Genomic DNA, 23016 nt, shown 5'->3' with positions numbered 1-23016 from the left:
AATGGCTGACCAGGTGGCAACCAATTTGCGGTTTGCCAGGCATAATACTTTTTGCAATGCTAATAAGCCAGGTAGATGGCTAGCTTACAGATTAAGGAAAAAGCAAAGGGCTTCTAATATAGACAAAATTGAACATAAGGGAAAGGTTGTGTTTTAACAGGATCTTATTAAGGAAGCCTTTGTGGATTTTTATTCTAAATTATATGCTAAGGAGAAGATTAATGAAAAAGACATTGATGTATATTTGGAGAATGCTAGCATCCCGGTTCTTACGCAAGTACAAAAAGAGGAGATTAATCAATTGATTACAGAAGAAGAAATTCTTACAGCAATTAAGGAGTTGAAGGTGGATAAAGCGCCAGGTACGGATGGTCTGACTGCGGCTTACTACAAAAATTTACAATTAGAGTTGATAAAACCGTTGAAGGAACTGTTCCAGATAATCCAGAGAGGGGGAAAGGTGCCTCCGTCTTGGAGAACTGCTTTTATTTCTTTGATTCCGAAGGAAGACCAAGATGTTATTCAAGTAAAAAACTACAGACCGATATCACTTTTAAATACAATAGCTAATAGATTGATGAGGGTTCTGCAACAGGTGATTCATGGGGATCAAACTGGGTTTATTAGTGGTAGGCAAATGAAAAATAACGTGAGGCATATAGTTGATGTGTTGGAATTTTTGGAAAGGAACAACCAGATCCCTGCGGCGCTAATTTTTTTAGATGCTGAAAAAGCCTTTGATCAATTGAACTGGCAATTTTTGATGAAAGTTTTAGATAAAATGAATTTTGGGGATAAATTTCTGCAACCAATTAGGGCATTATATCAAAAACAAACAGCCCGAATAATAGTTAATAATAGTTTGACAGAAGCATGTAATATTGAGAAGGGTACAAGGCAAGGGTGCCTGCTATCGCCTTTGTTATTTGTGTTAACATTGGAGATATTATTGGTTAAAATACGGAACTCGGAAAGAATTAAGGGTATACAAATTAGAGATCAGGATTATAGATTGAGAGCGTTCGCAGACGATCTGGTTGTTACAGTGACACAGCCGGAGAGCTCTGTTGTGGACCTGATGGAGATAATAATGCAATATGGGAAGGTTTCTGGATTTAAAGTTAATGTACAAAAAACTAAAATTTTGGCTAAAAACATGACAGCATCGCAAAAGGCCCTTTTAGAAGGGTTAACTGGATTTGAGATTGTTAAAAGGGTCAAATATTTGGGGGTGCTTTTGTCGCCCTCTAATACAAAATTATATAAAAATAATTATGAAAAATTATGGGGAAAAATTCAAAAAGAAATGGAAGTTGGGAAAAACTGCAATTGTCCTTGTTGGGGCGAATCGCAGCAGTGAAAATGAATGTCCTGCCTAAATTTTTATTTTTATTTCAAATGATACCGGTTCTTAAGAAAGATTCTAATTTGGAGGAATGGCAGCGAGGTATCAATAAATTTGTCTGGGCAGGGAAAAGGCCACGAGTTAAACTTAAGATTATGCAGGATACTCGTGAAAGAGGTGGTCTTAAAATGCCTAATCTTAAATTATATTATGAAGCTGCTGCGTTAGCAGGTATAAGTGATTGGATTAATTTGACACAAGAGAGATTATTAAATCTTGAGGGCCACGATTTGCTGTTTGGCTGGCATGCATATTTGTTGTATGATAAGAAGGTAGATAATGTGTTTAGAGTGCATATTTTAAGACAGGCATTGCTGAGAGTTTGGAAGAAGTATAGACATAAGTTAGACTGTAAGATACCTTTATGGGCAATTCCAAAACACGCAATAGAAAATATAAATGTTGGTTTTAAACATGATGTGACTACGTATAAGGAGATTTTAAGCTTGGAAAGAAATGTCTGGTGTCTGAAACCATACAGCCTCTTGCGAGATGAGAAGATTGTTCAAACTTGGTTTCAATATATTCAGCTACGGGCCAGGTGGAAAGAAGATCAGAAAACTGGTTTTACACTGACTGATGAAAATCTGATAAAGCAAATTAGAAATCAGGGACCAGCACATATTAAACAGATATATCTTGCATTGATAGAGATTGATTCAGAAACAGAACTTGTTAAGGACTGTATGATAAAATGGGCCCAAAACATCCAAGAAGTTATTACAATGGACACGTGGGAAAAGATTTGGGTGAGGAACGTAAAATTTACACAAGCTCAAAATTTAAGAGAGAATTTTTATAAAATGTTTTATAGATGGCATTTAGATCCTAAAAAGCTTGCAAGTATGTACCCGAATTATCAGCCAAAATGCTGGAGGTGTGGCGATGAAGATGCAACATATTTTCACATATGGTGGACTTGCAAAAAGGTTAAGGCCTTTTGGATAAAAATTTGGTGGAATATGCAGAAGATTTTCAAGCAAAGGATAAAGTTTTTGTCCGCAACTCTTTTTGTTGGGAATAATTACAGATGTTACGGTTGTGGACACTAAGCTGATGTTGAATTTAATTACGGCAGCAAGACTCTTAATAGGTCAGTATTGGAAGAAGGAGGAACTGCCGACCTTAGAAGAATGGACTTTAAAGGTTTCTGACCTGGCAGAGATGGCAAAGATTTCGGCTTATTTGAAAGATCACTCGCAAGAACGTTATATTATGGAATGGAGAAAATGGACTGAGTATATCCAGAACAAATATAGGACTAAAAAGTTTCATGTAGCATTTGAATAAGTCTTCCTTTTCTTTTTCTTTTTTCCCTTTTTTTATATATATTTAATATTAATAGTGTTTGTATTATCCTATATGAGCCAGAGAGTGATAGATTTTAGAGTTCATGGTTGTTAGCATATGGATGTTTATGATTGTTTTTTTTTGTTTTTATACCTTGTACTTAGCTCTGGGAAGTCGGGGGGGGGGGAGGGGGGAGGGGTAGGGAGGGAGGGAGAAGGGAGGGGGAGGGGGGACTGTTAAAGATAAAATGTATATTAAAACTTTTCAATAAAAAAAAAAGAATGCCTTCTTAAATGAACAGTGCAAAGAAATAGAAGAAAACAATAGATTAGGGAGGACCAGATATCTCTTCAAGAAAATTGGAGAGATGAAGGGAACGTTTCATGGTAAAAATGGGCATGATAAAGGACCAAAATGGCAGGGACCTAACAGAGGCAGAAGAGATTAAGAAGAGGTGGCAAAATTACACAGAAGAACTATGCAAGAACGAGCTTAATGTCCCTGATAACCACGATGAGGTGGTCACTGACGTCGAGCCAAGCATCCTAGAATGTGAAGTGAAGTGGGCCTTAGAAAAGCTGAGGAACAGCAAAGCTAATGGAGGTGAGTGTTCCAGCTGAGCTATTCAAAATCTTAAAAGACGATGCAGTAAAAGTGCTACACTCAATTTGCCAGCAAATTTGGAAAACTCAGCAATGGCCACAGGATTGGAAAAGATCAGTTTACATTCCAATTCCAAAGAAAGGCAGTGCCAAAGAATGTTCAAACTATCGCACCATTGCACTCATTTCTCATGCTAGTAAAGTTATGCTTCAAATTCTACAAGCTAGACTCCAGCAGTATGTGGATCGAGAACTACCAGAAGTACAGGCAGGATTTCGAAGAGGCAGAGGAACTAGAGATCAAATTGCCAACATACGCTGGATCATGGAGAAAGCTAGGGAGTTCCAGAAAAACATCTACTTCTGCTTCATTGAGTATACTAAAGCCTTTGATTGTGTGGATCACAACAAACTGTGGCAGATTCTTAAAGAGATGGGAGTACCAGACCATCTTATTTGTCTCTTGAGAAACCTATATGCGGGTCAAGAAGCAACAGTGAGAATTGGACACAGAACCACTGATTGGTTCAAAATTGGGAAAGGAGTCCAGCAAGGCTGTATACTGTTGCACTGCCTATTTAACTTATATGCAGAGCACATCATGAGAAAGGCAGGGCTAGATGAATCAAAAGTTGGAATTAAGATTGCCAGGAGAAATATCAACAACCTAAGATATGCAGATGATACCACTCGAATGGCAGAAAGTGAAGAAGAACTAAAGAGCCTCTTGTTGCGGGTGAAGAAGGAGAGTGCAAAACCTGGGTTGAAACTTAACATTAAGAAAACCAAGATCATGGCATCCAGCCCTCTCAATTCCTGGCAAATAGATGGGGAAGAAATGGAGGTAGTGACAGATTTTTTTTCCCTGGGCTCCAAGATCACCGCAGATGGGGACTGCAGCCAAGAAATTAAAAGATGCTTGCTCCTGGGGAGGAAAGCCATGGCAAATCTAGACAGCACACTAAAAAAGCAGAGACATCATCCTGTCAACAAAAGTGCGTATAGTCAAGGCTATGATCTTCCCAGTTGCAATGTATGGCTGTGAAAGTTGGACCATAAGAAAGGCTGAGTGGCAAAGAATTGAGGCCTTTGAACTATGGTGATGGAGAAGACTCCTGCGAGTCCCCTGGACTGCAAGGCGATCAAACTGGTCAGTCCTAGAGGAGATCAACCCTGACTGCTCTTTAGAAGGCCAGATCCTGAAGTTGAAACTCAAATACTTTGGCCACCTAATGAGAAGGAAGGACTCACTGGAGAAGAGCCTAATGCTGGGAAGATTGAGTGCAATAGAAGAATGGGACGACAGAGAATGAGGTGGCTGGATGGAGTCACTGAAGCAGTAGGCGTGAGCTTAAATAGACTCCAGAAAATGGTAGAGGACAGGAAGGCCTGGAAGAATGTTGTACACGGGGTCGCGATGGGTCAGACACGACTTCGCAGCTAACAACAACAATTTCTCAAGACTGATTTGGAAGAGGAAACATTAGCCATGTTTGTGTGGTGACAATGATGTACCCTTCCCCACCCCCCAAATACCTGATTTTAAAACAATGCAAAAATTGGGAAAATGGACAGAATTTACAAATGAAAAAATACTGATAAAGCAGCTTACAATGACAATTTCACTTTGAATTGAATTGATAAAAATTAAATTAGGTCATTTTTCTATAAAGCTAAGATTATGAGAACTGTCACTGTATCAGCCAAAGTATAAATGCATTATTTAGTGATAGTAATTATACAGAAAGTAATTGAGATTGCTTGTTTGTCACCTAGTTTACTATTGAAAATATGTTGATCCCATTTGGAATTCAGAAACAGGGCTAATGATTTGTACACTACTATGTCTTCTTGTAATAACACCTTTCTATAAGAATGCCTGATAGCTGCTGATCATAAAATACACTCTTGCTTAAAAAAAGAAGTATGAGTAATCTTTCCAAAAATTAACAATTTTACCAAAACAAGATATAGATTTAGTTGGACATTATCTCAAAGAGTAGGCTCATATAAAAAACACTAGTAAGTAAAATACAGAATCAAGATGGCACCCTTAGGGATAAACAATTGTGTCTTTTTGAATTTTGATAGCACAGACTAAACAGCAATTTTTTTGTTTTACTTATATTTAATATTTCTAAACCACTCATCTCCTTCAAAGAGGACCTCTGGTGGTAATTATGGCTGACTTGTCTGGTCACTGACTGGCTGCCATGGTAGCCACAGCAAATCACAAAACCCTGTCTACCACAAGATGAATCAGCTTCCCAGGGCGCTCTCCACCTTACCAGAAGACTTTTTGCAGGGCTGTAAGATGCTTGAGTTAGGCCTTTACTTTGTAGCATGTCAGCTTTGTAAAAAAAAATCATTGGCATGTCTACATTCTTCCAATTAACAGTATCTCATTTAAATTATAATTGGTGGAGCAGTGGGCTAATGCCTCCTTAAGTAACACCAGCTGCCTGCAATTAGTGCAGGTTCGCATCCCACCAGGCTCAAGGTTGACTCAGCCTTCCATCCTTCCGAGGTAGGTAAAATGAGGACCCAGATTGCTGGGGGCAATTAAGCTGACTTTGTAATAATGCCGCTTGGGGGGGGGGCGAAAGCCCTAATAAGCAGGCATATACATAGAATGAAGGCTACTGCTAAGCACATTGATTTGTGCTTTAGATTGTAAGCTGCCCTGAGTCTTCGGAGAAGGACGGGATATAAATGGGATTTTTAAAAAAATTATAATCTGCATTCCTGCATAAAATCAGTCAGTTTGCCCCTGGTATTACTATTGCTCTACATAGCTTACTGTATATCTTACCTGAGCAACATCTTCAAGCTTGTTCCATTTCACAGATAGCAACAGTTTTGGCAGGGATTGTGGAAAATTTTCACGACAGTCAAATCGTAATGTCCAAATGAGATCCATTTCATTTTCACACAGCTGGGATAAGGGATCCCTTTCCATGATCTCCTTTAGCTCAATGAAGAACTTTTTGCCACCACGACCCTAGAAGGTTGCATGTTGATAAATGTTCAAGCATACATTCTGTAAATTTTACATATGTATCAAAACAAGCAATGTACTGCTGCAAATGCCATGAGGCCATAACACATTCTTATTTTAGTGTAATTGTTTATCAAATCACATTCTTTTTACAAGTTTCATATACATCACAAATGCCAAAATTGTAGTTCATGAAATATGCACCTCTCAAGGAAGACCACTAAGGGGCAGTATTGCTATTTTACTATTTCATTTGGGTAATATTTCTGCTGAAATGAATTTGAATTTAAAATTCAAAAAATAGAGAAAAGCAAAACATTATATTATTTAAAGGTAAATGTACAGATTAAAGGAGAGTGAAGATTGCTATATGAAGTCAACATCCAACAGAACTTTTGATATTTACATTTGAGCACTGTTTTAAAAATAGAAACATTTTAGAGATTATTTTTCCCACAGTACAATATTCAAACATACAATATAAACAATTAAACCCAGTAAAGAGTAAAAAAAACTGAAAGTTTTAAAACATGTTTCTAACTTGCCTTTTATCATATGTAGACTAATGTAGAATATTTATAGACATTTGATTTTTTTGTGTTTATCTTTGATCTTAATGCTTTAGTTTTTTCCCCTTTAAAAACTGTAGTCTAGGTCAGTGTTTCCCAACCTTAGGAACTTGAAGATGCGTGGACTTCAACTCCCAGAATTCCCCAGCCAGCTGGCTGGGGAATTCTGGGAGTTGAAGTCCACGCATCTTCAAGTTCCTAAGGTTGGGAAACGCTGGTCTAGGTTAGTATTTCTCAACTTTAACAACTTTAGGTTGTGTGGACTTCAACAACTCCCATAATTCCCCATCCAGTATTGCTATTTATTGATATTTATAGTTGCTTTGCTGCATTTTGCCATTACTGCATATTCTCCCAAGTTTAAATTCCCGGTCTGATACCTTTGATAATTTTATCTACTTTCCAATGCTGTGTTAAATTTATTCTTACTGCCGTGAACCTGTAATAAATTGTGATTTTTTGTTGTAGCTTTAATCTGGAATTATGCCTAGTGCACTAAGTCTTCTCTTGAGCTTTTGTGGCCTATCTAATGTGGTAAAAAGGAATGTAGATGCATCCACTTAGGCTCTTATTTACCCACAATTTGCCATGTTGTCTTGTATTCAAGTTATGTTTATTTAAATAAACCAACTTCAAAACATGATATCCAAATCTCAGCCAATTCCAATTCCTGGCTCAACTGACTTAGAAAGCTATGGATAATAAAAAGCTAAATAAAAATTTAAGGGTAATAAAAATAAGAGGGGAAGAAAGGAGCAAGGAATGTAAATGTCCTTGCAAAAGACAATAACTCATTCACATATCAGGAAATTAAAGTGCAGTGCTATGTTCAAATCTGATTGATTTAAAATCATTTCTTTTCTGACTACTCCATATAAAACACATAGACTATTGTCTAGTAATAAAGCTGCAACAATCAAAACATAGTGCTTTCAGAACAGTTAGTATAGAATAAATATTTAAGTCAAAACATTCTACTGAGACAATAAATGTTATCTTACACTATTAAAAGCTTTAATAATTCTAAATATTAAATCTATAGAAAATCACGATAAAACTATTCATACTTTAAAGAATTAATTTACTCTCATTTTCAGATATGTTCACAATTTCTCGTACACTTCACAATATTTAGTGGGCTGCTAATGAGCAGTGTTTTTATGCATTTTACAAGAAATATAATTTTGAAAGAATATCATGATTTAACTAAATTATTTCTGAATACTAGTATTTATCACATGGTAAAGCAAATACATAAAATAAATACGTTCTGTTTTAAATGGGGAATGGCAATTATTTCATCTTTGATACTTACTGCCATGCCAGAGCAATCACTGTTCCTTGCAATCTCAGCTGCTTTTTCAAGTATCTGTAGAAAACGTAACTCATGTTAAGAAATTTAAGTTTAACTTTAAAATTTACTGCCCACAGACACACACACATACAACTGAACTAGACCAGACAATATTAGAATTAAAGAGTAAAGAACTGGTTTTCTATGTAGCCTGATAAATGGCAAGTGCATGCAAGGAAACAAATGTTATTTACATTGCTCTTTCTGTCCTTGTTCAGGTACAAAAGCTACATTTTATACCATCCTATTTTAACATGAATCAGGTTCCATTGTTTCATTGTAAGAAAATTCACTGTACCAACAATAAACACAGCTCTGTAACAAAACTTAAATACTAAAAGAAGAATTCAGACCTTGAAGTTGCACATTAGTGAATATTTCAGATCTATGCTAGCTGGAATCATGCGGTCATTTTTAATTAAAGGAGAAGGAAGCTTATACTGGGTTTGCCCATTAGCCCTTCCAGCTCAATATCTTTGCAAAAAAACCCTCTACCTTACATCCAGGAATTTTTACCCAGATCTATCTAGGGATGCCAAAGATTCAACTTGAGATATGTGAAATGCAAGGTTCTACTGGGGACAGGTTTATGACAAAAAGAATTTTAATCTCAAATTCCTCATGATTTCAAACTCTCAGTTCAGTATTGCTAGCAGTAGTTGGTAACAGAAAGAGTGAAAGAATGAAGAATGAAAATAGGCATCAAACTGGCCCAAATTCCATACTAATACCCAATCCAGAGTGTGCAAATTCCATACTTATATCCAAGCAATGTTCCATTTGTGCTTATGGAAATGGAGCTGTGCACATGCCGACCACTCACACAGAACATCCTCTCTCCACGCACCCCCCTCCCGGCCAGGCTACCACGCTGGAAAGATTGGGGACTGCTGCTTTAGGCAACTATTTATGCAACTTGTCAATTTAAAGTTTCTAAGTTGAACCTATAGCATTATTTAATTTTTCAGCTACTTCCACGGACAATTTCAAATATATGTTTATATCCCCCAACATGTGGGAGGAACAAAATATACTTTCTGTCCAAAGATACTGTAGATTCAAATGATCTGCACCACATCTTACATGTTTTCAGTAACAGTGGATTTACATGATTTCCCTCACATAATGAAACATAGAGATTCTGCAGCCACACAGTAGAATATCTGCAGGATATGCTCACCTATATACACAGAAAGAACTTGTATTCAACCTACGTTTTGAAGACCATCTCACAGATTTAAAACTGAAGTGACTATTGAGTCCATGTGATCTCTGAGCTTGGTTGTTTTCTTGCAGATCATTTTGTTAGGTAAGATCTTCAGTGCTAGAAGAAAGTGGAGTTTGCTCTGTTTATATACAGTGGCTTGCCCTGGCAGAGTTGATGGGGGTGTTGTTTTTTTCTTGGTATTTCTTTGATTAGGCTGTTGTTTTACTGCTTGATTGTCTGGTATTAATCCTTGTGTTAATTTCTGTTTATCTGAATATTGATTGCTGGTTAGGTGATGTTTTGGTCTTTTTTTAAAGATTTTTTTTTATTGTACCTTGAATGTTGTATAAATGTTGTATATGTGCTTGTTGATGGCTGATTTGAGTGGCAAGCTTCCAGGAATTCCCTATCAGTTTTGGATTTAGTTTGGTCTAAGATGCTCAGTTTCCCAGCTGAAACTATGATTAAATCTGTTGGTGTGCTGTGAAATTAAGGATTTTTCATTGTGTGTTCTGACTGCTAGTTGATGTTCATGGGTACGCTCTGCTATTCTTCTGTCTTTCTTGCATAGTGGCTGGTACAGATTTTATTCTGTATGTTGCAGATGACTCCTATCTTTTCTTTTCCTTGGGCTATTGGGTCTTTTGTTTTACCGAAGATGTTGTAGAGGAATTTAGTTTGTTTGTGTGCTAGTGATGCTGTGTGGTTGCAATAGCCTGTTAATTATTTTTTATAAGTTTTTGATGTATAGTAGCATTATCTTTCTCATAGCTTGTGGTGGTTGTGCTGTAGTGGGTTGAGTAGTCAGGTACTTTTTGATAAAGTTGTGTAGGTATCCTTTTTGTTAGAAGATATTTTTTAGATGATCTGTTTCCTTTTTCTGGTGTTCTGGGTTGCTGCCGTGCTTTTGCGCTCATGGGAGGTTGAGTTGTTACTTTGGTAGTAGATCACTAAATAAGTGTGGGTGGTTTCTCCCTTAAAGTTATTTTTCTAATTTGCCACCATCTTCTGCTAACGAGGTCATCCATAAAGGGCCCTGCATTGTTATCTTTTTTCCATACGAATTTTATTTCTTTGAAGATGTTGTAGATTGCTTTATGTCTTCCTTAGTTTTTCTTTTTTATTATGACAAAACTGTTGTCCACATATCAGATTCATACTTTTGGTTGAATGCATGGGAGTGTTTTGGTTTGAGTCCTTAAAGAGCCACATGGTATCATGAGTGTTCCTGTGATTTATTGATATATAATTTCAACTGTACTGAAAATAGGTAGTGAGGTAGAGGTTGACCAGGTCTATGGTTCTGGGCATGTTAATCTTAGCGTACTTGGTTATTTGGGGTGTGTTGTATAGTAGTGCTGTCAGGATTCCACTGCCCCCCCTAGTTCTGAATCTATGGATTGTAAGGAGTGTTGTGACATCAAATGAAACCACCATCTTACCTTCTATATTAGGTCTTTGATTTTCTGGAGTCATTGTAGTGGGGAGTTGATAGAATATTTGCTCACCTCTGTGAAATGTCCAAGCTTTTTTGTGAGTTCTTTAGCTATGTGGTAAGTTTCCTGGTAACAATACAATTGGACAAGAGGTATGTTGGGCTTGTGTATTTTGGGGCACTGGTGTGGAAGTGAAAGCGTAGGCAAAAATTAAATGACACCTTACCTTATCAAAAGGGGGGTAATAAATAGGACATTTTGAATATTCTTGAAATCTGATTTGCAAAGTTGTTGCATTTTCAGTGTATGGGTTAGTCTGTACCGTTCCCATTGGATTCAACATTTCTTCAAGTTCATCTAGATAACCAGAATAATACATATTTTGTTTAACTACACATTTTGTTTAATTTAAGGGCATTACATCTGTAAATACAGAAACATATTTCAAGATCTTCATGACTAAATATAAATATATCTTCATGGCTAAATATACTTTATAATCAGAGGTAGCTTACTTTAACTGAGTTGCTTCTATGAGGGCCAGAAGATCATTGAACAACCTTCAAAGAAACAGAAACCCAATATATTTCCACATAAACTAATGGACATTTTAAAGTAATTGGAGGTTATATGGAAATGTAAATAATCTGAACACAGGTGAATAGAAGGATGAAACATTCTGACCATAAAATATCTTATTCTGACTTCACTGGAAATGTTCCAACGTCAAAATATTCTATATGACATTACGGTAAGTGGTCCAAAGTCAAAATAGTTACTCCTCTATTTCACAGGGTGGGTTTTGTTTTGTTTTTTGAGGCTGAGTCACTTGTGTTACAATCAGAATGGGATGTTTCAAAATTGGAATGTTATCTGCCTTAAAATCTTTTGTATGCCTGTATTAAAATAAACACAGGTAGTATATTTATTCCATACATATTCATATTTCTCCATTCTTTATCTTACTCTTAAACAAAATATAATGACAAAGAAACAAGTTCTAAACTGAGGATGGAATCTTTAAGAGGTTTATTAGGGCAAGTAGAACTACTAAAAAGTAGTTCAGAATGTGAACTACAGTAAATGCAGCACATATGTGGATCAACTTTTAAACCTGATACATCTTTTCTTGAGAATGACACAGCAGCTACACCCCTTCGCTTGCAAAGGTTAAGTATTAACATAGCCACCATAAAATATCCATCTCTTAACAGAGAAAGTTTCTACTACTGGTAGCCAAGTAGATGGGAAAGATTACACCTTAAGGAAAAGAGGTCTCTATTTGGGATTCATTCATTCATCTTTCCTGTCAGTATTTCATTATCAACAGTCTCTTTTTTTATAACTATACATTATGGATCTCCATCTTGTTCTCTAATATTGCCTTAATCGTAATCCATACTGCATGCCTTTCATTCCAGAGTAGCTGTTGTAGGCAGTCCCAGCAAATCAGCCACTCTGAAATCAAGGGAGGTTATGAAGCCCATATAGCAACTTCAGTCTCACCAGGAAATGATGACCAGCTGTGCAAGAGAAGGTCTCCAGTTTTCAACTGTCCTTTAAAATCAAATACCATAGTATTGACCCATGCCACAGGATAATGCTGCAAAGATAAAAGCAAATAATTTGAAAATTAAAACCAACAGGGTACAGTGACACTGAGACAAACAAATCCAAAGGTACAATCAATAGGAAAAAAAATGCTACTAATTGTTGCTGATGGTGAGAGGATCTTGGAAGATATTCAAGAGCAATATAGCTTGAACCATATTGGGGAAGGACATCAGGCACAAACTAAAGCAAACTTATTTTCCCACTCGTTGACCAGCCCTATTCTCCCAATGTTACCTACTGTAAACGGTTATGAGGCTAAAAAGCTGATGAGCATAAACACTCCCTGACAGAAAAGATGCAAGTGTAAATAAATACATAAACATTTACAACAAAATATACAGAACTATCAGCTGGAGTGAACTTAAAGATGAATGATTCCAATAATTAATAAACATATTCAAGTTGATTATAGTTAAATTTTATACTTCATTAACATGCTAGAACAGTTTAACATTTGTTTTAAATTTAATCAGCCCAATAATTTATCTTTGCAGGATGAAATGCCTTTGTCTTTTCAGACTATAAAAACAGTTTAGTGCATAAAACAAACAAAACTGTTAAGATTAATGTTTATTACAGAACACATTAGGGAAGCTCTAGGGAATTCTAAACAAAATGTGAAGTGTTGAAATAACCTGAAACCTCAAACACCGTATTCTTATTTCAGTTCCAAAGTAGTCCTCGAACTGGAACTGGAACCAGAATTTCCATCACTAAGCAATGTGGTCATAAAATGTGACTACGTCACTTAGTGGCAGCAGTTCCTGTAGTCCTGTTTGCCATTGTTAACTGAATACTATGGCTGTTGTGCAAGGGAATTCCCTGATTACTACCCACAACCAAAGCCAATGAGGAAGCTGGCAGGAAGCTGCAATTCCCAGTTCCTCGGGCAGCTAAGTGGCTGCTACCAGGTGGGGGAGAGTGTATGGGTGGGGAAAACTTTCCCCAGCAACTTGCAATCTTCCCTGATGGCTTCCCCACTGACAATATGCAGAATGTTGGAAAAGGTTGCAATCGCATGATTGTGGGATGCTTGGCAACTGATTGGGTGAAGGGGTTGCTAAGCACCCTAGTTGTGACTGTGAGGGTGCTGGGATGAATTGGAACTCCATGGACAAGTCATAACTATAATTTGTTCAGAATCATTCTAACCTGGAACCATTGCTGACCAAATAAATGGTCATAGGTCAAGGACAACCTGCATATTCTGCCTTTGACAGTTTCCATCACAGCACATGGGAAGATTCTCCCTTTGTTTTATCTTCACAGTAACCACCCTGTGAGGTAGACCAGGCTGCAAGAAACAATGGCTGATTTGAAACAGCTTTTCAGGAGTTTAAATATCTTTGCATATACAGAGGGAGATAGAAACCTGCAATATCTACAGCCACACAGATATACATGAAGTAGCATCCCCTGCTGAGAACCAGAATGTGAAGAAGAAATTAAATGCAATCATTACCACTTTCCCAGCTTTCCTCATGGTCTGGTATTTGGATGGATTCAGGGCCTTGGCTGATTTTTTATTTTTCATTTTATCCATAACAGCATAAACCACAAAGCACAATCTGGCCATTCTCGGCAAGTCACAGACATTGATGTCAAATTCCAAGGGTTCATTCCAAACATGGTCATTTCTCCCTGCTATTTCTGAGCTTACAATAGGTTTACAAAGGAGTTCATTGCCATGGAAGAGGCCAGCCCTGATATGAACCTACAAGATACATGATAGAAAAGTACTTTAAAATATTGTACCAACTACACAAATAATACCAAGGATTATTAAAATATAAGTATGTACTTGAAAAAAACATGAAAAAGTGGCTTTTGTGCAATTGCTCTTAATGATATTACTGTATGCTGTATGCAAATAAAGTTTAAACAATTCTACTGTAAGGAGACAAATTTATTTTATGCAATTGTTAATTTACATTTTTAGAACAAGAATGGTTTAAAATAAACTCTCCATCTCTGTCGGCATTATCACAGCCAGGAAATGAACCAATATAGATTATACTTAAATAGGAGGAAGAGTATTAGGTAGCTTTGCCCATGTGAGTAGTTTATAAAAATAATCAAAGCAGGATATGTAAACAAACTGAAGTGTGGTACTTTAGATAAAACACTAACATAAGCAGAATAGTTATAAGATTTTAATGAAATGGAATTTAATCAGACATACAGATAGCCCTTGACCACAATTGACCCTAAATTTCCATTGCTAAGTAAGATAGTTGTTAAGTGAGTTTTGTCCCATTTTATGACCTTTTTGCCACAGTTATTCAGTTAGTAACGTGGGATTTACATTTGTACATTTACAAATGCAAATTTACATTTACATTGTTAAGTAAATTTGACTTATCCATTGACTTTGTCAGAAGGTCGCAAAAGGTGACCGACCACATGATCCCAGGACACTGCAACTGTCATAAATACATGACAATCGCCAAACATCTGAATTTTGATCAGGTGACTACAGGAATGTAAGTGTAAAAAATTTTTATGTCATTTTTTTCAGTTCCATTGTAACTTTGAATGGTCACTAAACAAATGGTAGTAAATCAAGGATTGCCTGTATATACCCTCTTAGTGGTGACAAATCTTTGTAAGTTGCGAGCATAACTGTACAAGACTTGAATAGGAAGAATGAACACACTGTATTAAATATTGACATATGAATAGAAATGAAAATCCAATCAGTGTCTGTTAGTGCTATCTGAAGCACAATCTAGTCCAGTTATCTGGGAAATGTTTGAGCCTGTTGGCCCTGATGAAATAGACAAGAGTCTTCAGTACCGTGAATTCACCTATCTGTGGTTTAAATTCCCTTATCTCCTAGTTGATTAAACTGTCCTGGGAAGTATTAGGGATTGGGTAAAGGCAGTGGTGAATGCTTCTCTGCATGAGATGAGGGAAACTCTATTTAGGGAGGGTTGTTGAGAAAAGCTTACAGCTCCAGAAGGGGCTGAAAGAAACAGATTATCTGAATCCTTTCTAGTCAGGATTCAGGGCTTGTTATAGACCTTAGGTAGCATGACTGCATTTGTTGATGACCACTGTTGGGGTTGTGATGAAGACAATACATCCTTCTTAGATATCCTTGAACTCTCTGTGGCATTTATGCTAATGAGGCAGGAGCTGTGAGTCCAGCAAGATGCACAGACTGCACACCACTCTTGAATTGGGAAAAGCAACCCCATCCAAGGTCAGAAATTAAATATCTCTACTTCTTAGTGACCCACAAGGTCACAGCCATTTGGTCTTGATGGGATGAGCTGGAGATGGTGCTTCCCTAGCCAAACCCAGACAGCCTAGAGACACTGAGACAGAACCTCAACAGCCTCATTTGCTGGCCTGGGGGGGTGTCAAAAGATATAACTGGGTTCACATCATCTACTGCTTTCATGTAGAAAGGAGGGGGAGAAAGAGTAGAACCCTAAGGCATTCCACAAAGGTGGAGCCGAGAGAACATCCCTCTCCCCAACCAGCACTTACTGGAACCAGTCCTGGAGAAAGGAAGAGAATCACCCTGGAATGGTGTCCCCAATACCTTGCCTGCAGAACTATCTCAGAAAGATACCATGGTGAACACTACTGAAAGCTATTGAGAGACCAAGGAGCACAAGAGTGAATTAAAAAGTAACTGCTTTGTAAATCTACTCATACAAATTGAGCAGTTAAAAAAAATCAATAAGCATGCAATAAAATACACCCTATATGGCTCTATGGTAGTTAAATATCACATTTATATGTTGTACTTGGGCATCACTCTATTTAAATTATTCAAAACAATTCATCTCTAAACTACTGAACATTAGTGTAATGGCATTTAACACAGCTCCGGATGGCTCCCGAACTTCGCTCTTTCCGCCGTGATCTGAAAACCTATTTATTTGAACAGGCCGGCCTGGTTTAAGGGTTTGGGGTATTTTAAATATTTATTGTTAGGGCTTAATTAATTTAATTTTACTTTTAACTTTTGTATGTAATGTTTTTATTGCCCTGTACACCGCCCTGAGTCCTTCGGGAGAAGGGCGGTATAGAAATTCAAATAAATAAATAAATAAATAAATAAATAAATAAATAAATAAATAAATAAATAAATAAATAATTTTAAAAGGATTGGTTTTTTTCACAGGAAATGATGGTTCATTTCCTTTTATACTCACCACAGAAAAAATGTTTATGTATGACTGAATTTGAATTGTCCATAGTTTGTAAACTGAGTAACATGGAACATTAAATATCAAATAACACACTGATAAGTTATATCAAATTTTATCTGATAATTATGCTCATAAATTAAATAATAACTCAAGTATGATCATAATATACAAAACGTACTGGGATGAACAGGCAATGTATCTCTTGTACTGGAAAACAGTTACTTACTTTGGCAGTTTCTTCTGTATCCAATTTACTACCATTTACTAGCAAAATTTTAAAAGGCTGGCCAATCTCCCAGACACTTTGAGTCACCTGTGGTAGAAAGAAAACAGCACTGTGTGATTTTCATTCTTTTTAAGCAATTTATTTATTTATTTATTTATTGAATTTCTATACCGCCCTTCTCCCAAAGGACTCAGGGCGGTGTACAGGGCAATAAAAGCATTACATACAAAAGTTGAAAATAAGATTAAATTAATTAAGCCCTAACAATAAATAATTAAAAATACCCCAAACCCTTAAACCAGGCCGGCCTGTTCAAATAAATAGGTTTTCAGATCACGGTGGAAAGAGCGAAGGTCGGGAGCTATCCGGAGCTCAACCGGTAATTGATTCCAAAGGGCTGGCACGCCCACAGAGAATGCTCTCCCCCTGGGGGCCGCCAGCCGGCAATCCCTGACCAATGGCACCCTGAGGAGGCCCTCTCTGTGGGAGCGCACAGGACGAAGGGAAGATGACGCCGGCAGCAGGTGCTCCCGTAAGTAATCCGGACCCATGCCATTTAGGGCTTTATAGGTTATCACCAGCAATGCATATACACAGTTCAAAATCTGTACACTAATAATACAATTTTAATTTGCAGAGCATCTGATAGGAATGGTTTTGGATAGAACGGAAGTAAGTGCCTGTCCAACACTGGACAGAAGTTCCAAGTGTTGAGAAAAGAAAGATCCACTCCGGAAGCCCTGAGTGACTGCAGAAAATCTACAGCCAATAAGCCCAGGAAGAAGTCTGGCATTAATGCAGTAATTCATCCCTCCAATTCAGGAACAGGAGAAAATGCAAAAATACCTGCTAGGATTCTTTTCAGAATCATTTCTGTTTTGTAAATAACATTTCAGTAGATTAGAACAGAAACATTAAACTGAAGTCATAAGTTCTGTTTACTGCAAAAGTTCTCACATTGTGGGTTGGGGATATTTCAATTTTTTTTAAAAAAAATGATCAGGCTTGTTCAGGCAAACTGGGATTGCTGTCAAGACTCCCTGAACAAGCCTAAAAGGAGCTTGTACAAGCAAAGCAGAGAGCAAAATCCTGAACAACGTCTGAGCCTTGACTAAGTCATGGGTGTAGCCATCAAAACTATGACAGCTGAAGCAGTTTTGTAGTCGTGGTCACTTATTATTTTTGATTTAGTTTTATTCAAGAAAGACTCAAATATATTTTATTTTAAGGCACTCTAGTATTATAGTTTGAAAATCTCTGGATAGCAGCCAGCTTTTTTCTGACTGATTTTTCCCCTTAGGTCTAAAGCAATAATAGCCCCCACGCCGCTGCGCCCCCCCAAATAGTAACATCCTGTTCACATATATACATGAAACTCACACGTGATTTTTTGGGTGGTAGAGGAAGAGGAAGATTATTTGACTTTCGATTTACTGCTGTTTCTATAGCGATCATTTCCTGTTCATACATTGTTTTAATTGTGCTGCATTCAATAAGTGTCAGCTGAGGAAGAGCTCTGTTTATTACACAACGATGGATATACTGAAAAAGAAAATCATATGATTATTTGGAAGTTCAAAATTACATAGAGCATTTCAAATAGGAATGTGCAGAGTCCCCAAGGGAGTTTGTGCTCCTTCCAGAGCACAGAATGTGAGCCCTGCAGCTACTGTAAAAGTTGTAATGGAAGCACGGAATTATTAAATGTAGATGACTGAATTTAATTAACTGCACTTAGTTAACTTTAACCTAACCTTAAGAAAATGTTAATTTATATGTGAACTATAAACATTGTATTTTAAATAAATTAAAATCACATTTAGCTGCCCAGAGTTGCTGGGAGCTAGGTGGCATATAAATTTAATAATTTTTAATTATTTTTACATGCGGTTAATAAATTATTATCTGTTCACAACAGTATGAAGCTACAGTTGCCAGTTCTTTAGCTTGTGTTGGCCTTTATATATATATCAAGTTCTTCCCAAGATCCTAGGATGTCATAATGTATAGGCATGCTATTGTGTGGATCCAAACAGCGTGGCCTATTTCAATTGACAGATGGAAATTTTGTCTCTGCACTAATTTTCTAAGTGCCATTTAAGGTTTTTTTTGTTATAGCATCCAGTATATTGATAATCATTATTATTTTTAAACATATTAAAGGCATATACATTTAATGAATTATTAATGTTAGCTCATTCCAGTTATATATACTTTTATTTTGCTCAGATTTTGAAATGCAGTGACAGGTATACAGTCAAAAAACACAATATGCACTCCCATATATTAAAATATAATTAGGGTCGAAGAACCTCAGAAAATAAGAGTAAATTGGAAAAAGATTTATTATATTTTTATTAATTACCAATTAAGCAACACATCCAAAGTTTGCTCCCAACTCCTCTGATTTAAGTTTTAAAAAATGTTGATTGGGATATGTATAAAACTATATATTTCTTATTAATACGACAACAAAACTTTATATAAAATTCTTTCTGTAAGTCCATGTGTACTAGTATTACCACATAAGTTAATATTAAAAAAGAAAAATTCAAGAATATTATTCACAGTTTAAATCAATATGATTTGTTTTTCCAAGTCCCAAATTGGCATGCTCTTTTGCAAGAACCATACCTGGAATTGAATTAATGGATGATCCCCAAAAACATATTCCAGTCTTCCATTAACTTGTAATACATAATCATAAGGTTCAACTTCATCTTCTTTTCCATGGATAGTCAACCATTTCCGAATTGCCAACTCATTCAACTTAATAGGGTTAATATTAGGAGACACTTGAAAACTAAATACATCCTATTAAGAAGAAACAGCATTTATTATTATCAAGCATTAAAAGGAATTTGTTTATGAAATTATAAGAAAAACGGCAAAACTGATAGCTAAAGCCATCTGATTTCCCATCTAGATTAGATTGGGGTCAACTGCCAAGGTAATGATCTTATTATTTCACTGAATATTTATGTATTTCAATATGCTGTATTTTTTTACTTGATTTGGTGAAATAAACTAAACTTACATTTATAGAAGCTGTTTTATACTGCTGACTACATTACAAACTCAATTATCACTTCAATATCTTTTGACTAAGCCAGTTCTTTGCTCTGTTGTACCTATGTATTTAATTTTTGTTTCCTAAGTAAAGAACTCTTCATTTGCCCATGTTAAATTTTACTATTATTTTCAGCCCATTTCCCAAACCCAAAATTAATCTGAATTTTATTTTTATCTTCTAAGATATTAGCTATTTCACTCATTGTTGCATTATATTATAGGCTCCTCTCCCTTTGTTCTTCAAAATCATTAGGGGAAGTACTGAAGAGTAGAGGGCCAAGAAATGAATCTTATAGCTCTCTATTTGGTATTCATTCCAGTTTGATAAAGAACGTCTTTGAGTTCTCTCTTTGAATATAGATGGATTGCAATCATCTATATATCCAATTAAGTATGTCTTTAACAACACTGTCATTAACTACTTGGCTAAATTCAAAATATGTCTACTGCACTCCCACAATCTGCTAAGGAAATTAGCAAATAAAATTATAAAATAAAGGTTGTTCTGGAAAAAATAAATAAATGAGAATTTCAGTTAAATACTGCATTGTATCCTTTGTTTCTATGGTGCTTTCAGATCAACCTTTTTATAACCTTCTCTAGAATCTTCCCAATTATAAACATCACTAAGTTCTTTTCTTTTAAAACATATTAAGTTGATTTATAGATATTTATCCACTAATAAAGACCACTCAGAGAATTAAAACAAAATGATTTATATATAAATGCTTGCACTGATGATGTGCTATTGCAGCAAGGAATACGTCTCACATTTTTATAACAAATGACTCCAAAAGTTTAAAAATAAGCCAATAAAATTTAAAGAAACTGCTTTAAAACGGGGAAAAAGTTACTAATTAAACACAGCAATGTGTGAAAATATTATATTCTAGTCTCTATGCATACCATAGCATTATTATATTTAAACCTTATACAATAATTAATATAGGGTTATTACATGGCAAATAAGAATAAAAGACTGATTTTACAGAAAAAAATGAAATTAAACAAAAGCTTTATGTTTTAGTATTTTAAAACATTCTATGAAAAGTAATTTTTAAATTTTCTGAAAGGTATTTCAGAGTTCAAATGCTGATTCTTCTAGACATTTCAAAATTAGCCAGATATATACCAACATCATACATCTGAAAAAAAGCATGAAAAATGTTTTCCCTCTTAAGAAACCTCCTACCAGTGTCTATTCTACATCCACAAAATGCTTTTATAAAGACATATGGAACTTTCATTTCAGAAAAATGTAAGGATTCAAAAGCAATTATTGACAAATGTAAATCATAGCTCAGTTTTCATTTCATTTGGTTTTAATATTTTTTTTTGCCTGGCAACTTATTTATGTATCAGCTTTTTGGTAATCAGCCAAACCTCATGATGGAGTATCATAGCTATAATGAAGTAGGCTGTCAAAATCAATTTAATGTTTTCTTAGTTTCAAAGTGTATTTGTCTCAAAACTGTTGTGTTTTCTGAAGTTTCTGCCACAGCCCAGGACTCAAACTCAAATAGCAATTTTTTATAGTGAATATTTCAGAGGAGTCACCTGTTTGCTAGGAGAGATGAGACTGAAATTAACCTTTCTAAAAAAGCTATTTTTCCAGTTGATAAATTCCTCTTAAATTACAATTCCTAAAAATATCAGCTGAAATGGAAATTTTGAGCCAGAAAACATGGTAAGAAAAATATGCCCTTAGTTTCTTTATGTGCCAGCTTTTTGTTTGTAAAGAAAATGACAATAGGAATTGAGTCAAGCAGGTTTATAAACAACATATTGATTAATCTTAAGAATTAAATAATACAATTTTACTTTCAGATCACTATAGTATGTTTTTATTTTTATGCATATAGAAACAAAACAATTTTTGTTAGTAATTATTTAACTCATACATCTATACTATCTTTCATTTTGAAATTGCTGTTTTAACTGGAAAGGACATCAACTGCAGCTATCTTAATATGAATGGGCAAGTCTGGAATTGAAAGAAACAATCTTCAACAGAAGATCAACAATCAGATATAAGTACATTGATTTTTTGAGAATGAAATTAGATCCTCCTATGCCACCTACTTTAGTTACTTTTTAAAATGCCATACTTGATTCACAGAAATTCAGAAAAAAATAGATTTATATTGTAATTTCACAATTCAAGTTGCAATGCTTAAAGCACATCCAACCTTAATATGTAAAATTTAAAGGGCGCTGTCTTACCTGAACACCTTTTCTCAGCATGATGATGGAGAATCCACGAACGGGTTAACTGTCTTCCTGCCCAATTAGACTAAGTCAATCAAACTTGCCACACCTCTCCTGAGCCAGGATACCTCCCAGTCATGACGAAGGTGAAGCAAATGACGACAGTCTCACGTGTTGGCTCCCATACCCCTGACACAGGACCTGATGGACACTAAGGAGTGGGTGTGGATTCTCCATCATCATGCTGAGAAAAGGTGTTCAGGTAAGACAACGTCCCTTCTCCAGCATGATAGATGGAGAATCCACAAATGGAACATACCAAAGCTGCCTGTCCCTATGGGAGGGAATCAGTCTGGGCCTGTGTCCCACTCTGTGGCACTACCTGTTGAAGGCGTCTGTGGAGGCAAACTTATCCAGGTTATAATGCCTCACGAAAGGGGAAGGCGAGGACCATGTCGTCACCCTACAAATGTCCTCAATGGACGCCTGTGTCGCCTAAGCCACAGAACTTGCAGCACTACGAGTGGAATGAGCAGTGATATGCCTGGGAATTGACAGGGAATGAGATTGGTATGCCCCTGCAATACAAGCCCTGATCCACATGTCTATAGTGGAGGCAGAGACCTTCCGCCCCATAGTAGAGGGTTGAAAGGAAACAAAGAGGGCTTCCGACTTGCAAAAAGACGCTGTCCACTTAATATAGTGGCATAAAGTCCTGCGGACGTCCAGAGTGTGCCATTGCTGTTCCAAGGCATGAGATGGATGAGGACAAAAATTTGGCAAAATGACTTCCTGCACTCTATGAAACAAGGTATTGACCTTAGGAATAAAGGAGAGATCCAATCAAAGGACCACCCTGTCAGCATGAA

General features: G+C 36.2%; 1 protein-coding gene across 5 annotated transcripts in view; it reads right to left on the bottom strand.

Moving 5' to 3' along the window:
• Positions 1-23016, bottom strand: part of PIK3CB (phosphatidylinositol-4,5-bisphosphate 3-kinase catalytic subunit beta) — a 98574-nt gene that overhangs the window by 38842 nt on the left and 36716 nt on the right. For 4 of the 5 annotated variants that reach the window (XM_083363611.1, XM_083363613.1, XM_083363612.1 and 1 more), the window contains exons 7-14: positions 19502-19681; positions 18248-18409; positions 16868-16954; positions 13938-14189; positions 12368-12464; positions 11088-11218; positions 8180-8233; positions 6110-6298 (exon numbers count right to left, since the gene is read on the bottom strand). In XM_083363611.1, the coding sequence (XP_083219737.1) occupies positions 6110-6298; positions 8180-8233; positions 11088-11218; positions 12368-12464; positions 13938-14189; positions 16868-16954; positions 18248-18409; positions 19502-19681 (1152 nt within the window). The remainder of the gene's footprint in view (positions 1-6109; positions 6299-8179; positions 8234-11087; positions 11219-12367; positions 12465-13937; positions 14190-16867; positions 16955-18247; positions 18410-19501; positions 19682-23016) is intronic. The other variant, XM_083363615.1, reaches the window with a different exon arrangement.

Source organism: Vipera ursinii (genome assembly GCF_947247035.1).
Source record: "Vipera ursinii genome assembly, chromosome: 5".
In the NCBI taxonomy this organism is placed as follows: domain Eukaryota; kingdom Metazoa; phylum Chordata; class Lepidosauria; order Squamata; family Viperidae; genus Vipera; species Vipera ursinii.
This window is presented reverse-complemented; position numbering and strand designations above follow the sequence as displayed.